Here is an 18,274-nt window from a genome sequence, read left to right on the forward strand (position 1 = left end):
AACAAGATTATTTCAGAACTCATTAGATTTTTGGTATTGTCGCGAAAAAGCTTGAATTTTTTTGTTATTCTGGTCACTTGAGCCGATAGAGTTATAGCAAAACTTATAACATTGTTTTTCTGAAATATATACAGGGGATAGACAAAATAATCGGGACAGGCAAAATTTTCACTTTTCAAAAAATGGTCAAATAGCTGTAACTTTTTAAAAAGTGCATAAAAAAATCTGAAATTTTTACTATAAGTTGATCAACTAGTTGTCTATCAATGGCCAAAATTTGAGGAATATCGAGCTACTCTACATTAAGCTCAAAAGATTAAAAAAAAAGTCATAATTATCCGATAGCGATAGCGATTTGAACTGTTATATCTCCGGATTCATTGAACCAAATGCAATGAAATTTTGATCGTTTATGACTTAAATGATAAGCTTTGAAAAACTTTTGACATAACCCAACATTGTTAACACGTAAGAAAATAATAGCGTTAAGTTTATTTTTCTGATATAATACCAAATCATCGGAAATGTTTTGAAATGATGTTACAAAAAAATCGGCAAAAAATTGACAAAGTAATGGGAAGCATATTAAAATTAGACCAATTTACTTAAAAATCATATAATAAATGAAATCGCTGTAATTTTATTTCGTATTATTAATTTCAAGTTGAGTCAAGCTTTTATCAAAGTTCATTATATAAGTCTTAAACACTCAAAATTTGATTGCATTCAGTTCAATGAATCCGGAGATATAACAGTTCAAAGTTGGCTATCGAATAATTATGACTTTTTTAGAATCTTTCTAGCTTCATGTAGAATAGCCTGATCTTCCTCAAATTTTGACTATTGATAGACAACTCAGGCCAAACATGTCTAAAGGTCCTATCTGCAGAAGAGAGGCTCTCTTTGGTTTCCCTCTCTTTCGTTAATATCTCAGCTGTTTAATTGATTATGATTATCTCCTTGCATTGAACGATGGTCAAAACAATCGTGTTTTGATTTGTACTGCAAAAATATTTGAAAAGCGTACCTACCATTACATTGCAATAATTGAAAGAGAGAGTGAACAAAGAGAGCCTCTCAAAAGCAGATAGAACCTATTGAAATGTTTGGCCTGAACTAGTTGATCAACTTATAGTAAAAATGTCAGATTTTTTGATGCACTTTTCAAAAACTTACAGCAATTTGGCCATTTTTTGAAAAGTGAAAATTTTGCCTGTCCAGATAATTTTGTCTATCCCCTGTAACAGCACTTTTTATAATTTTGTTATGATTTCACAAGTTTAAACTAACAAAATTTGATATGATCTTGTAATGGTTGTATCTTAACTTTTTATATTTTTGTTTTAATTGGAGCGAGTTTTGTTAGATCTTTTGTTTTTTAACTGCTAACGGTACATGTTTTATAACAGCCGTTGTTATAAAAATCAGTGTAACAAAATCACCACCTGTAATAATTTTGTTTTTATTTTCATCTAGTCGGAAATCCTTGTATTATATCGGTTGGGCGCTTCCGACTACTGCGACCAGAATGACTTCACGATGCTTTTTCGATGTCCTGCCATTATATGTTGAATCTGATACCACAGACAAACAGACGTCTAACTCTACGCACTTCTCATCGTTACCCTTTTTAACGATTAGTTTAAATATTTTGTATTTCGCAATTTGCTCGGTCACGGCGCTCGCATCGTTTTTGCTCCTGTTTGATGTTTGCTCACTACTGCCACCTAATGAGTGATTTGCGTAACACAGCCTGGTTAGCATTGGGCGATTATGTTTTCGTGGCGATGATTTTTATCGCAATTTGTTCTATGTGATACGTCTGTTTGTCTGTGCTGATCTGTCACCTCCTCGCAATCCTCATACAAGCTCGAACGTTTCTTTGAGATCATCCTAATGAGTATCTTCAATCTTGCTTTACTCAGAATCGGTATCAAGCTTCACTGATCTGATCCTGACCTGGTAACTTCTTTGCTTCTCTCGGTTCGTTAACAGCGTTAAGCACAGGTCAAATATTTCTCCAAAAAGAAACCAATGCTCAATCATTTTGTTTGACTCGATCGAATTTTTATTAGTGTCAAACTGATTCGGTTTCTTGACTTCTTTCCTTGTCAAATCTAGCTTTTGATTTAAATAGGCCGAATCTGCATATGAATCACAGCAAACATACGACCTATTCAAATCGAACGCCAGAAATATTTGACCCTGTGTACATACTACAGGCCTTAGCCTCGTTAATGATAACATCACGCATTACTGTCACTTTCTTCCAATTCGGACGTCTGATACGATAGCCACCAGCAGTGGCTGTTGATGAAAGTGCCATTCCTCCCCATCCATCGTAACAATTCTTTATTACACCAACGAACCTAACCTCAAAATGACTGACAACTCTCAGGTCATTTTGAGAAGTGTAACACCGAGCATGAAAAGGGGGGCCGTGCACAAATTATGTCACGCTTTTAAGGGGTGGAGGGGGGGAGTTTCTTGTTTGCATAACGTGACGACCCACTCAAAAATGCTAAAGTCCCATTGAAAAAGTGATACATAGGGTGAGGGGGGGGGGGGGGGGGTGGAGGTGGTTGAAGAAGGTCGATTTTTGCGTGACATCCAAAATGACCTGAGAATTGTCAATCACTTTGAGGTTAGGTTTGGTGGTGTAATGAAGAACACACAGGATTACATGCGTAATTCAGACACATCCGGTCTGCAACCCTTTCACAGCTCTAAAGGTGCTACTCTCGAGATAAACGGGAATTCTACCAGAAGCTCAACGCATCCATAAGTTGCAACGCATCCTGCAAACGTGAACCTGGTTGTGCAGGGATATGGATGAGAGCTGTGGAAATTTGGCTGATGGTTCACGATGCGAATCGCCCAGGGAAGCGACACATTACACTGCTACAGATGCAGTACGTCCGGAGTGGTCGAACGTTGTCCGAAGAAAGGGCAAAGGAGAAGAGTCGTAGCCATGATCTCGTCAGCAGCTGTCAGTCGATAAGGTAGCCGTTACCCCGGGTGGGAAATGTGCGTGCATTATCAATTGTCTGTTGACATATTGAGGGACAAGACTTTAAATACACTGAGAGATGCTCATTTTCAAACATTTACCACACAGAGCCTCCTGATGGATGAACACGATGTGAAAGGTGAAAGTAGCACTTCGATGAACACCTGAACAAAAAGGATAATGCAGGCGCGAAAACTGATCAGCTAACTGAAGAGTGGAAGGAAAGGGTATTCTGAATACTGCTTACATACAGTGCTCCTCTAGATCATTTTCCGCGGTCTATCACCACAATGGTAGGTAAATGAGTTCGTGGGAAGGTAATGGGTTAGCTTAGGCGGCGCAGACCACCGTATATGTTCTCAATACTAATGTTTAAATGAAACAAACTCGGTACGTTGCATAAAAATTTATTACTATCAAAAAGTCATTGAGTAAGAGTAGAGTTTCTTTTTCCATTAAATTCTAACGGGCAGGATTTTGCATTTGCTTTTTCGTCGTTGTATTATTTAAAATGATCTTAATGTACTAGATGGTGATGATGTCAATGATTTAAAATAAATACGATGATAATGTTTCGAATCAGAATCCCTATTTCTGACAATGTTCGAATGATACTGTTTTGTGTGGCTGTGAATTAACTATGGGTTTAAAATAAATTACTATCCTAAATGACACGCAATCTCTATATGGGTTACAAATTGTTAGTTTCGTCATTGCTTGTACATATGAGTAAGCTTCAGCTGGCGTTATGTTCTTGTATTTCTTTTCTTCTACAGCAATTTACTACGCTCGTGCAATCTACCAAACAATGATTAACCCAATAGAAAGAGCCATCTTCTCGACGATCGCTTTTCTACGCTTCTTTACAAATATTCTTAAATATCGGAAACCTTAACCACATGTTGATTGAATGCATTTTAAGATTATGAATCAGCATGTTATGAAGATAAAAAATTAAGAAAATAATGTTGCTGTTCTATTGTTCTATTCAAAATAGCATATAACGTAATTGAATTTTAATGTACTACTATTGCTAAATCTTGGTGGTAAGGTTTTAAGATATTTAAGAAGTATAAGTTTTTTTTGGTGAAAACGATGTCATGCTTGCTAGTGATTAAAAGCAAACAATCATTTGCCGGTTGTAAATCAAGGATAAATAAACTGTAATTTTGAAAAATTGGTTTGTTGTGGAAAAGCTACTAATTTACATGATTAAATTGAATTCCTTTAAGGCGACCTGTTAAGAATTGTTAGATAATCTATTTGTTGTAATATTCCGCCTAATTGGAACACAGAAGCAGTATTTAGGCCAACTTGTTTCGGTTCTCGAGATACAAAGCAATTCATCTCTGTTGTGGCACTAATGAGATAACCGGTTTTTCGAAACTTCCATACCGGTGACATCGTTTTCGATCAACTCTTTCAGTGGATCAGAGTTTAAGATTGTTAACATTAGTATACATCAAATATATTCGTCCTTTCATATATAAATAATTTATACCAACATTCATTGACATAGATTGTCCTCTAACTCCGTTTAATTTAACTTTGACATTTTATTTCAGTCGTAGCAAAGTTTGTTGTTTTATCGAGCAATCGAGCACTTTATTTTAAAATGCCCGTCTTATATGCTCCTAAGTCTGAAGTATGATCGTCCGTCACAGTCCCAATAAATACTTATAAACAACTTTTGAGGTGAATGGAACAATTCACTCCTCGTAATAATCTTAATAAATAATCGATTCGATAATTTTGTTGGCCCTACTCCCGCATCGGTTATGATTCACAGAGCGCTTTTTGTCATCTGATTTTTTTTTGCTTATCGGGAAGAAGAACTCGCTCTTATCAAACTAGTACAGCACAATAAATAAATTAGGCTAATGCTGAGTGATTGACATCGTTGTGTTGCCGTTCGCGCTTTCGCCGTCCTAAGCCATGACTTTGTGTGGTTGGATCCACTTTTTCATGTAGTAGCAGAACAGGGTCGACATGTAGACCAGAACCATTAGAGAGCACGTCACGGCCAGCGCTAATACTGAGGTTTTGGTCGGACACGGTTCGATTATGGTGACGGTTTTATCTGTGGAAAAAAGTTGACAACATATATGATATTGATTCATTTAAAGGGTTAGTAGAGATATGTGGGGACCGTGATGTGACTATTCTTAGCACCATGTGCTAGCACTGCCTCGGACACCGTTACGCGTTATGATCAGCGCAACAGACGGAATGGCAAATCGACGACGGCCTCGAATTGAGCTAGACGGGTCTCTTCATCCGAACTTCTGAACTACAGTTGAAGCAATCAACAACGAGGCGGTCACGACACCATTATGCGTGTATATTGAACGGAGTCGATGGAACTATTGGTTCGATAAGGAGTGTGAGAGATTTAGGTGGAGAATTGTGCAGCATGAACGGTCATTTTGCAGCATGGAACCCGACAGATCGTTGAATGTTACAATCGAAAGTAACAGATCTGCCTTTTCTGGATGCAGATAAAAATACTTTAAGTGTAGAGTATACATATCAAACATTGCATCAAATATTTTGAGAGTGTGTCAGAACTGTCACATTGCTTTTGAACTTTCCGAGCATGAAGGTTTCAGCTTTCGAACTTGTGTGCAGCAGGAGGACAGTGCCGGATTTTTTTGGGTGGGTTGGTGGTGTTAGGTGTTGCACCCAAGTAACATGGTTACAAAACAGTCACGACAGCGCATGTAAGGGTTGCGTAGTAAGTCACAGTAGTGTCTTCTGTGAAACCCTTACATGCGCTGCCATGACCGATTTGTTATCATGTGTGTTGCTTCTCTCTAAAATAAAAACTCTCATTTTTGAGTAACACCCATGCCACACAGGGACTGTGTTGGAAACACAGATTTTTTAAAATTGCTCGTACGCTCACATTTTTGCAAAATATCAATATTTTTCGGTATTTGAAGGTGGTTTATAAACCCAGTGAGGTTGCCATGTCGAAATTATTGCAAAATACATGCTCATGTGAGCGTACGAGCAATTAAAAAAAAAAATGTGTGTTTCCAACACAGTCATGTGCGGCATGGATGTTTACTAAAAATGTGCAGGCCGAACACATTTTTGAGCGTAGCCGTTTTTGCGTGTTGGGCAGGGGGCCAGGGCTCGCATCACATAGATTTCATAGCGGAATACGACAGTATGAACGGAACAAAGCTATGAAAGATCATAGAGGAAAACTGCTTATCAGGGAAGTTGAGATTGACAAAGACAACTATGGGTCACTGCCGAGTGACGATTTCAAGTGAGCAATACAATTCGTTCGAATCTCGACGGGGACTACGACAGGGTGATGGACTCCTGTGCCTGCTGTTCACATAAAAATCCTCCATATAGAGATGAGCGGAAGTTTCATATGTCAATTCGGCAATGATGTTTGTTTTGTTTACAACAGCTGGCCACACTTGGCGCAAAGCTAGATGATTAAACTTTGTGCGTGACTTTGTCATGGTTCAAGTTGGTTTGTTTACGTTTGCTAATTAAAGTCGTATATTTTATTCTGCAATTTCGAATAAATAGCAGCGCAATCAAAGAATTGTGAAACAAGGCTGCAGAAACCAACCAAGCAGCGATATTAGTTTTTTTTGGGCAGAGCAGTGACAGTAGTGGCTTCATGAGTGGCTCTTCAATGCAAAATTAAATAAATATTCTCTTTTTACTAAATTCACATTTACCTTTAAATAAAAAAAATATGATTTATTTTGTTCCGATCACAACACCTATCAAACGATGCTTTCCTCAAACAATAAACAGAAGACCGGCCGAACGATTCGCTACCGAATCTGTGTGCCGAAGATGAACGAGTGATCGGACGTACGTCGGACGCGAAAGCATTCGTTTTGGAATGTTCATTTAGCGTTCATTGGGAGGATTCAGTAAATACTGCAAATTCAATCAATCAATGAGCGTTCTGATTCAATCAGATGAATGCCATTTGGTGGTTGAGGGAAAATGCGAACGTTGTTGTACCTCTGCACCAATCCAAGCTTATACATTTTCACACTCTATTTGTTTCTTTCCTAATTTGCTGAGAATGCCGGACAACAGTTCCGCCAAATTGATTATTCACAAAAACAGGCGAGGCACAAGGAGGCAAGTAGCGTAGGGACTACGGTTGCCACAAATCAATTGTTAGTAGTCATTTTCATACTGTCGAAAAATACACTTAACCGAATACACTTACCTCTACCATACTCCGTGCTGGCTTCACTTCTCAGGAAGTCACGGTTCTTCTCATCTCCAAAGTCGAGAACCAGAATTTCTTGCGAAATGTTCATTTCTTCTTCCTCTTCTTCCGTGATGGTTTCGTTTCTGTAAAATTAAAAATAAGGGGACAATGATTTGTAACAATGCATTCGATTTGTTTCAATAATTTGAAAGCTTTTATTGCGCTGTTCATTAGACACAAACCTCGTCACGGAACGACGCTTTCTGCCCCAGGACTCTACTGAATCACGTCCCCATTCACACACCGCCGGTTCGCACGGTCCCAGGCAGTATTTGACGTTACATTGGAAGATCACGCCATAGCTCTCGGTGAACCTGAACGCTTCGTATATCGACTGCAGGGCATTTCCATCCTGGGTGAATGCGGGGAAAATGCTCGGATCCACAGGGCATCCATCGTCGTCGATGATCTGGAACGTGCTCTTGGAGTCCTTGGCCATCGCAACGCATGATCGGGCAAAGATACCGTAAGGAGCTGTGGAACCAGAGAGAGTCGTAACGTTAGCTAGATACTTCACATTCGCAGCCAAATGGTCATCTGCACTTACTATCCTCCGGAATTTCAATACGGAATGTGAGACGATCTCCAATGCGCACAGTTTCCACTTCGCGAGTTCTGGCGTCCAGAATGCGGATCCTCGGTGGTGGAGCTTCGGGTGAGGAGTTAATGTGGATCATTTCTGGATCGCGAATCGGCAGCATTCCGAAGGAAATATTCTTAGAGCTCATGTCGTAGGTGCACTTCACCTTGTAGATCTTATCCGCCTTGGTCATGACGACTGAGTGGTGTTGCAGAACCACAGTATTGCTGTAGATTCCGGTCTACAAAGGAAGCATGAAACGAGTAATTATTTTAATAAAACCAGATCCTAGGGGCGATAATTAAACGTATTCGTACGGCACTCTGCGTATTACAGTCCTGTCCTCCCATTGTGAGATCCAACCGGAAGGAATCCGAATTGATCACATCGATATTGCACGTTTCGGATCGTCCCAGAGCATAGATACGTCCATTGAATGGTTTGTTGGTGCGAACTTGCACGGCAATTCGCGTGTCTTTGCAATGCACAGATACTATAATGATATAAAAAACACATGTTATTGTCAAGGCAAGGCAGGGTCTTAACATTACTTGGATTCTGGAGCTGAATGTTGGTAAATCTAGTTAACTGAAACAGGCACCTCTCTGGTTGCAACAAGTTGCAAAAGTTTTGCGAAAAGTAATAGAACAGTGATAGACATATTTTCAAACTTTTTCTGTATTTCCATAGAAGCAAAATAAATATGTAGCATATCATGAGTTCAAGCTTAATTTGTTTTTATTCTGAATTATGGCAAGGAATTGTAGGAAATTCGGCTAATACGCGTTTTGGACTTTATTACTTCATAATAATTTGACACTAAAACAAGCATCGGATTTCAGGTTAGAGAGATGCATTTGATAGTATTGTGTAGTCATGCATTTACAAATAAAAAGAAATTCATTATGAACAAGACCAAAATAACCCTCTAATACCAAATTCCGCCTTTGAACGAGGAATAGTTTGAACATTTTTGTATTTTTTCCTTCCTGGAAAATCACCTTTTGGATATTGTTTCGTTTATATTAAATCGCAAAAAAACGTACTATAAATTTTTCCTCAACCATTCTATCAAAGCGAAAGAGTTTAAGGACAGACTTGTTAGAATCCCAAGATGGCCGCCACAATGGCCGACTTTGTTACCCACTCACGATTTCGAAGGCACAAATCTCTTCGTAAACAAAACCAGCGCGTTTGATCTTCTTATTTTAAGCTTATTACAAGTGAGCATGAACAGAATAATAAAATGCACTGTTGTTTGAAGCTTGCTTCTTGAGATTTGTGTGTTTTAATTTCTCATGCACTTTTGAAGCAGGATTTCAAGACGGTTGTCCTTAACGGTGTTGAATACACTCTAAAAATATTTTTCAAAAAACTACACGGAAAACACAATTTTCCATAAAAAATTAAATTTATCTGGCGTCGTATGTTTGCTGCGATTTCTATGCAGATTCGACCTTTTGAAATCGAACGCCAGAAATATATTTCATCAATAATCAAAACATTTCAAAATGTTTTCGTCTTAAAAAATCGGTGACTTAAATAGGATTCAAGGAAAATTAAAAAAAAATAGGTGTAGGGATGTTCTCACAAAATCGACAAAAATGTGGGTATTAGAGGGATAAGGAAATAAGAAAATTAAAAAGTGTTCATGCACATGTACCATCAATGATCTTGAAATTGATCTTCAGGTTAAAAATTAAAGGTGATTTGTGGAAATTGAATGAACGGTCTGAAAAAAGTATTAAATATTTATGAATGTGATGTCAGAGATGTCCAAGACTATCCTAAACTAAGCAAATGAAAAAAGTATAGCATGAGTTGCATTGTTGAAAATAACTGATTATCAACCTAAGCTTTTACAGAGATCAGCAGGCGTTGTGTTATCTGCTTAATGAAAGCAATCAGATGGTAAATGTCGTTTCAAAATACATAAGTAGCGACGCTGATATCACTGATATCAATCCTTCCACATCTTACAATAAAAACTGTAAAAAAGTCAAATGTTTAACATTGGAGGTTATCATAATAATATAAACAGATTTTGATCTGCTCAACATTTTGCCAGTTTTCCATTGTTGTCTTACCATCGTAACAGGTTCCAGTTTTATCACAGTTGGCATCGTTCCTGGTCAAGTTGTTGATTGAGTGGTCCTCGGCGGCATCGAATACCACAGGCAACGAATTTTCTCCAGGTCCAGCCTCTGAAAAAAGGATAAAATAGAATAAAACGTTAGCTTCAACTCTGAAGACGGATTTTGGTATCAGATTGGTAGATTATCAGAAATCTGTTTTGTATTTTAAATCGCTCGGCCTAATTTACAGTATTATTATTCACTAGAGAACTACGTGAGAAATTACAGCTGTGAGCTACACTTACACTTTATATTCTAGCTCTAAAAACTGCCACGCGATAACTTTTTTTGACTAAACACTGTTTTTTTGCTATTACCAGGTGTTCTTAAAAAAACACAGAATATTTAATCACTGCGTGAATTTCAATCAGCAGTTAGCAAGCTGGCAATAAAATTCAATCATAAAAAGATTTAATTTCATCAGTTCTTTTAATATTGATTGATTTATTAGATGCCTTTTTTAAAATTCAATCCCGAAAAAAATATTTTTGCAATTTCTCATCGTAATAGGCTGTTTTACCTCACGCAAATCTGACAGGAAAAGGCCTACTTTCCCACACCAAACCAACAGTGCTGTAATGGTTCATTACAGCACTGATTTGCGTTGCGTAATGAACCATTACAGCACTGTTTTCAGTTTTGCTCAACTGCTTGATGATTGCTGGACGCAGTTTTGAAAAATTGTGACAACTGCACAGTATAACCTGCTATGATCAGATTTTCTTAAACATAACTATGATCATCAGTGTGCAGTTTGATGCAAAAGTTGTGTTAAAAACTATCCTCAAGCGGTAATTTATGAACTTGCAAAAAACGTTGTACGCAACTCGGTGCATAACTCGATTTTTACAGCACTCGTCGTAATTATCCAACTCGGCAAGCCTCGTTGGATAAATGTACGACTCGTGCTGTAAAAATCGTCATTCTGCACCTTGTTGCGTAAACTACTATTTCCCTTAAAGAGCTCTTTCGCATCACGTTTGAACATTTCATAATATGTTTTTGGTCGTCCATAGTGGTCCATAGAGAAACGTTATATATATCCGGCAAAAGCGACCTCTTTTAAATATTAGATAAAAACGTAGATGGGTGTATTGCAAGCTTGCTTTAATAATGCACAACCAACTTTTATTGTGGAGATAACGTGGTTTGGCGGTAATATTCTACCTCATGCTATTTGAAAAATGGTACTCATGCCAACACTCAATTATTCTTGGTAATTTTCATGGTCAACCCATTTTACGTGGTTGTAGCCACGAAAAAAAAAATATCCCATTACGTAATCCACTGCTTTGTCACGGTCGCCATGTGATGCAAAAAAAAGAATCCCACTTAAACGAAGAGAACTTTCGGAGAAGGCAGTGACTCACTCTTAGATAGTTGAAATACACTCACTCACCCACTAATGTATCCTGAGCACCCCTGAGGGTACACAGAACCTAGGACCAGATACCTATCAACTTCCATAATTTCCTTGTTGAGGCTTCGGTGCCACGAGTCCCTGGGTTTGCTTATGCTGCGATGTACTGCCGGCTTCCAACCCAGTGCATGCTTGCAGATTTCGTCCCTTCACACACCGACGCATCTCAATTTACGTTCTCATATTTTTGAAATATTCGAGTTCTAGTTGTAAGGTCACCAGACCCGAATTATAAATCGCAAACAACGCGGTTTGCAGCTTCTGTGTGGTCCCTGCTGAATCGCACGTTTCACGTTGGGAATTGAAAAATTGAATTCGGGTGCATTGACTAAACTGATTGGTCTCCATATATTTCTTAATCTTACAAAAGCAGCTCTAGCAATCTTGATCCGTGTACCCCAAGTAACCTTGCTTTTGAAGCTGTACGTATTGCAAAAATAGCTGCTGTAACTTTTCATAGAGTGGATTGAAAAATCTCAAATGTTGACTGTTCGTCAACCTATTTAGCACGATTGGTTAATCTTTCGCGAAGTTGGAACCGTTCTGGAAAAATGCTATTTTTTAGACCACTTATTTTCGAACTGTCATGTCTCGGAAAGTGGTGAACCGAATTGAATGAGAATTTTAACGTTTATCAACAATATATTGATACTTGATACGGCATTATAAAATGTAATATTTTCTCACGACGAATAAAGTTATACCGGTTTGCAATTTTTACCCCTATAGAGGAAAAGAAGTCAAATTTACAATACCACACAAAATTACTAAATGTGTTCTTCCTTAAATCCAAATAGGCTCTAATACATCTTATTAGAGATATCTTGAAAGCAGAAGTAGAACATCTTTGGATGTAAAAAAAAAAAATAAAATTTCATGACATTGATGTAAAAAAAATATAATTTTTCACGAAAGATCCAAAAAGTGTCAATCCATGATAACTTTTTTCAAACGTTCAAAAAGAACCAAAGTTTTAATAACTTGTGAAGCATCAATAAATTGTCGATAAACGTTCAAAATTTCATTCAATTCGTTTCCGTATTAATTTCCGAGATATGACGGTCCAAAAATAGGTTGTCTAAAAATAGTGTTCTACGAGAACGGTTTAGTTCCGCGAAAGATTAACCAACCGAGCTCAAATTTGTACCAACGATGTTCATATAATAGCTTGACAAACAGTCAAATTTGGAGGTTTTTTGATGCATTCTATCAAACGTTACAGCATGTTAAAATTTTTGTGAGAGAAAAAGAAATTGCCTATCCCATACATTTTGGCCATCCCCTGTGTATTGACATGCATTATTCTATATAAACCAGTGATTTAGGTCTGAATCATTTTGATTGAATTGGCTCAGATCTGATTCACTACATATTCATGTGGATTACGTTTGATTCTTTTAAATTCAAGAGTATCAGTCATTTTAATCTAAATGAATCAGATCTGAACCTGAACCTCTATATCAGGTCTGATTCACTCCAAATTCAAAGGGTTCAGGGCTGATTCACTTCATATTTAAGTGATTCAGTTATGATTTACTTAATTCAAATGATTCAGGTTTGATTCACTTCATATTCAAATGATTCAGGTTTGATGAACTTCATATTCAAGTGATTCAGGTCTGATTCACTTCAAATTCAAGAGGTTGAGATTTGATTCATTTCATATTCAAGTGATTCAGGTTTGATTGACTTCATATTCAAGAAGTTCAGGTCTGCTCCACTTAATATTCAAGAAGTTCAGGTCTGATTCACTTCATATTCAAGAGGTTGAGATCTGATTCACTTCATATTCAAGTGATTCAGGTTTGATTGACTTCATATTCAAGAATTTCAGGTCTGATTCACTTCATAATCAAGTGGTTCATATCTGTTTCCCTCGATATTCATGTGATTCAGGTCTGATTCACTTAAGATTCAAGAGGTTCAGGTCTGATTCACTTAATATTCAAGTTATTCAGGTCTGAATTCACTTCATATTCAAGAGGTTAATATTCACTTAATATTCAAGTTATTCAGGTCTGAATATCTTCACATTCAAGTTATTTAGGTCTGACTCACTTCATGTTCAAGTGATTCAGGCTGAGTCATTTTAATCCAAGTGATTCAGGTCTCTTAATATTCAAGTGATTCAGATCTGATTCACCTGATATTCAAGTGATTTAGGACTGATACTTAATATTCAAGCGATTCAGGTCTGATTACTTCACATTCAAGTGATTCAGGTCTGAGTTATTTGAGTCCAAGTAATTCAGGTCTGATTTACTTCATATTTAATTAATTCAGGTCTGTTTCACTTCACATTCAAGTGATTCAGGTCTGATTCACTTCATGTTCAAGTGATTCAGGTCTGAGTCATATTAATCCAAGCGATTCAGGTCTGATTCACTTCATATTTAAAAGATTCAGTTATGTTTTACTTCATATTCAAGGCGCTGTCCATAAACTACGTAGACTTTTTTTTCAGCCATCTCAGACCCCCTCGTAGACTTTCGTTCATACAATATTTTCGAAATTTGTATCGAGCGTAGACTTTGGCCAGACCCCCCGTCCCCCCTAAGAGTCTACGTAGTTTATGGACAGGCCCCAAGTGATTCATTGATTGATTGATTGATTTGTCTTTATTAAAGAGACTTTCAGCCCTTGGCTGGTTCGTCTCTCAAGTGATTCAAGTTTGATTCACTTAATATTCAAGTGATTCAGTGATGCACTTCATAATCAACAGATTCAGGTCTGATTCACTTCATATTCAAGTGATTAAGATCTGGTTTACTTCATATTCAAGTGATTATGGTCTGATTTACTTCATATTCAAGTAGTACAGGCCTGATTCCCTTCATATTCAAATGAATCAGGTCTGATTCAATTCATGTCAAGTTTTTCAGATCTGAGTCATTTTAATCCAAGTGATTAAGGTCTGATTTACTTCATATTAAGGTGATTCAGATCTGATTCACTTTGTATTGAATAGGTTTAGGTGCAGGTCTGACTTACTTCATGTTCAAGTGATTCAGATGCGATTCACTTCACATTCAAGCAGTTCAGGTCTGATTCACTTCATATTCAAGTAGTTCAGGTCTGAGTCATTTTAATCCAAGTGATTAAAGTCTGATTTACTTCATTTTCAAGTGATTCAGGTCTGATTTACTTTATATTCAAGAGGTTCAGCTCTGCATCTCTTCTTATTCTAATGATGTTTATATATAAAATTGACTTACATCTATTTTTTTATTTATAATGTCATGATTCTCAGCATTATATTTTCGACAGGATTGTGTACCAGACTGCTTGTCATTTTGACGTCCATGGACTTCCGAACAACTTTACCGATAATTAGAACTTGCTATCTCATCAGGATTACAAGATAAAACTAGTAAAAATGCTAGCGTGACCTAGCGGTAGAATGTACTGCCAGATTCGCATCAAACTGCTTGTCATTATGATGGCCATGATCTTCCGAAAAACTTTGCCGAAGACATGAACTTCCTATCTCATAAGAATCGCGAGATTGAACTAGTTAAACATGCTCATTTTTCTATGCTCGCTAGCGTCACCTAGCGACAGAATTTCGAATCAAACTGCTTGCCATTGTGATGCCAACGGCCTTCTGAATAAATTTGTTGATGACTGTACCTTTGCATATTATCAGGATACAGCAGCACAAATTTAGCTGTTTTTAGGTGATGCTAAACTTTTTGAGGGGTAATGCAATATTCAACTGAGTGTTGCAATACTTTTTCAAGTGAGTCCGTACTTATGACGGGTAGTGTACGTTATATATTTTTTTACATACAATTCCAAAAGCTTAGTTACTTGGCTAACATCTATTAGTCTTCACGTATCTTCACTCAGTAACCATAGTTGATTATGCAACATTACTTTGTACAGCGTATATGATTACGGTAGCGAGTGTTAATACTTATGATTAGTCTCTTCGGATTATTTTGACGGCCTGGAATATCCCAAAAGAATTTTGGAATGGTTTGTAGAAGTCATAGGTTATGTAACATCCTAGCAGTCTATGATTTGTATAATGACATTGGTCTAGAATAAAGTGACCAGATGACCAGAGTTCCAACGCGAGACATTAATTTAGAAAGAAGCATAGTAAGGATGGCACAAATTTCGCAAGTGGAGGAGAACGTGCCTCTGGAGCCGACCTACTGATACCTAAAGGTGAAATCATATACTCGCCTCGCACACATATTTATTATTTATTATTATTTTATTTATTTTTGATCGAAAAAAAAAAATGTAAAATACGAAACACTCATTTTTTAAAACAGCTATGACAGATTATGCACGAATACGGATTCCTGGATAAACTGATACGATTGATCAAGGCGACGATGGATCGAGTGATGTGCGTAGTTCGAGTATCAGGGACACTCTCGAGTCCCTTCGAATCTCGCAGAGGGTTGGCAAGGTGATGGTCTTTCGTGCTTGCTGTTCAATATTGCTTTAGAGGGTGTAATTAGGAGAGCGGGGATAAACACGAGTGGAACGATTTTAACGAAGTCCGTTCAGCTGCTTGGTTTCGCTGATGATATTGATATTATTGCTCGTAAATTTGAGACGATGACGGAAACGTACATCCGATTAAAGAGAGAAGCCAGGCGAATCGGATTAGTCATTAATGTGTCGAAGACAAAGTACATGATGGCAAAGGGCTCCAGGGAATGAACACCGCGCCCGCCACCCCGAATTTATACCGATTCGTGTACTTGGGCTCACTGGTGACCGCCGACAACGACAACAGCAGAGAAATTCACAGGCGCATTGTGGAAATCGTACTTATTTTGGACTCCGCAGAACTCTACGATCGAATAAAGTTCGCCGTAACACGAAGTTAACCATCTACAAAGCGCTGATTAGACCGGTAGTCCTCTATGGGCACAAAACATGGACCCTACGTGCAGAAGATCAACGCGCCCTTGGAGTTTTCGAACGGAAGGTGCTGCGTACCATCTACGGCGGAGTGCAGATGAAGACGGGACTTGGAGAAGTCGAGTGAACCACGAGCTGCATCAGTTGCTGAAAGAACCAACCATCGTCCATACCGCGAAAATCGGGAGGCTACGGTGGGCGGGTCACGTCATCAGGATGTCGGATAGCAACCCGACTAAAATGGTTCTCGAGAGTCATCCGACCGGTACAAGAAGACGTGGAACGCAGCGAGCTAGGTGGGTCGACCAAGTGGAGGATGATCTGCGGACCCTATGCAGAGTGCGGAACTGGAGACAAACAGCCATGGATCGAGTGGAATGGAGACGGCTACTATGCATAACAGAGGCCACCGAGGCCTTCGCCTGATCGATAAGTAAGTCGTTTTTGCTACCATGCGCTGTGAACTTTCCGCAGAAGGGTCGATATAACTTATAAACATTTTTTTCGGCAGCCTTCAAAAGAATCCTGATAATCGAATCTAGCTAGCAAAACTGCTTTCAAGTTTTCAACACTCAATTGCCTTCAAAACTAAAATTAATGTAGTTCAAACTTCCTTCATAACTGAAACAAAACTCGTTTATTACAGCATTGGTGCCTGACAAGCATGACGCGAACCGTACATTTTTTGAAATTATTATTATTCTCAAAGTTCCTGAAATTTTTAATCAATTTATCTTCTGCTTGTAAAATTTTGTCCTTATTTGCATATGCATTATGCATATCATTGGGTACAAAATGTAATTTTTAACTTATTTTCATGCAAATATTTGGAGCATGAAAATAAACTCAAAACTACATCACGTTTGGAATTTACATTGATTGAAAACATGAGCTCGACGTGTAATTTTAAACGTCGTTGAAAGTTCAACGGCGCACTCCGCCGCACGCGCTTTACCGGTGGTTTGTTTTATTTCGTTTGTTTCATTTATGAACACACCTCTCCCCGCCCAGATTGTCGGAAGAAGCAGTAAAAGTCAAAAATGATTGTCACAATTTAATTTTATAACATATTTTCACATTATAGGTTGCAAACTATGAAAGAACACAATGTTTTTTTTTTCGAAAATGTCGAAGCAAATACCGCATCCAGCAGAAAGTTCTTGGCACTCGGTGCAGGTCGTTTTGCTACTTGTTGGTGGTGACCGATAACGAGAGCGCCTCTGAAAATTAGCAACATTACGGATGATATTTCATAAGTTATCACTGCCGAATGTAAAAGTATGCACTTCTTATCTGCTAATGATTTTTACAATGCTGGTTCACGCGTTTGTTACACTTTCAGACGTTTGGTATATGAATTAAATCAAATTTCGAAGCAGCTCAACAGCCGCACCAAGGCTTTACGCGACGGCCATACTTTCGTCAACATCAGAGCGCTGTTGTGTTTATATGTTGATTGAATTTTACAGTGAATTACATTTAAAAATCAATGTTTATCAATGCTCTTGTTATGTGCATGGATTTCTATTGAAATTTAAATCACCGTTTCGATTCAGGTGATGTACATTTACAACCAGTATGTTTTACCTTGTTTTACATGCCATTTAAATTTCATTACTTTTTGCTGTGTGGATTCAACTATTCAACAAACAGGAAAGCTATTGTAAAAATTTGACCAAGTCGGCTCGGGTATCCTGACCTGACGTGAACGGAACATTTTCATTATAAAACGTCCAGAATCGACGGAGGCGACTGACAGACGAGTCGATGACAGTAGCAGCCAGATAGACCATCATCCGGAGGACATCCGATCAGTAACTTTATGAGCGGCAGATGGCGGTAGCTGAACTCCAGTTGCTGGAGGAAAGGACTGTGTGCACAATTCATTTTTAAATGGCAAGTCAGATGATTGTACCGTGATGAGGCAATGAGAGTATATTACAGGTGAGGAAGAAGAAGAGATGGCTATGTATTAGTAAGGAAA

At 38.0% G+C, this 18,274-nt stretch overlaps 1 protein-coding gene across 1 annotated transcript in view; it reads right to left on the minus strand.

Annotated features, from left to right (window-relative positions):
• Positions 1-3,401: 3,401 nt before the first annotated feature.
• Positions 3,402-18,274, minus strand: part of LOC109416616 (uncharacterized) — a 93,738-nt gene continuing 78,865 nt past the window's right edge. Inside the window, exons 4-9 of the mRNA XM_062858670.1 lie at positions 9,939-10,055; positions 8,169-8,344; positions 7,819-8,092; positions 7,454-7,745; positions 7,227-7,354; positions 3,402-5,090 (exon numbers count right to left, since the gene is read on the minus strand). Coding sequence (XP_062714654.1) covers positions 4,939-5,090; positions 7,227-7,354; positions 7,454-7,745; positions 7,819-8,092; positions 8,169-8,344; positions 9,939-10,055 — 1,139 coding nt within the window. The 3' untranslated portion in view covers positions 3,402-4,938. The remainder of the gene's footprint in view (positions 5,091-7,226; positions 7,355-7,453; positions 7,746-7,818; positions 8,093-8,168; positions 8,345-9,938; positions 10,056-18,274) is intronic.

The sequence above is a fragment of the Aedes albopictus genome, chromosome 3 (genome assembly GCF_035046485.1).
Source record: "Aedes albopictus strain Foshan chromosome 3, AalbF5, whole genome shotgun sequence".
Taxonomy (NCBI): domain Eukaryota; kingdom Metazoa; phylum Arthropoda; class Insecta; order Diptera; family Culicidae; genus Aedes; species Aedes albopictus.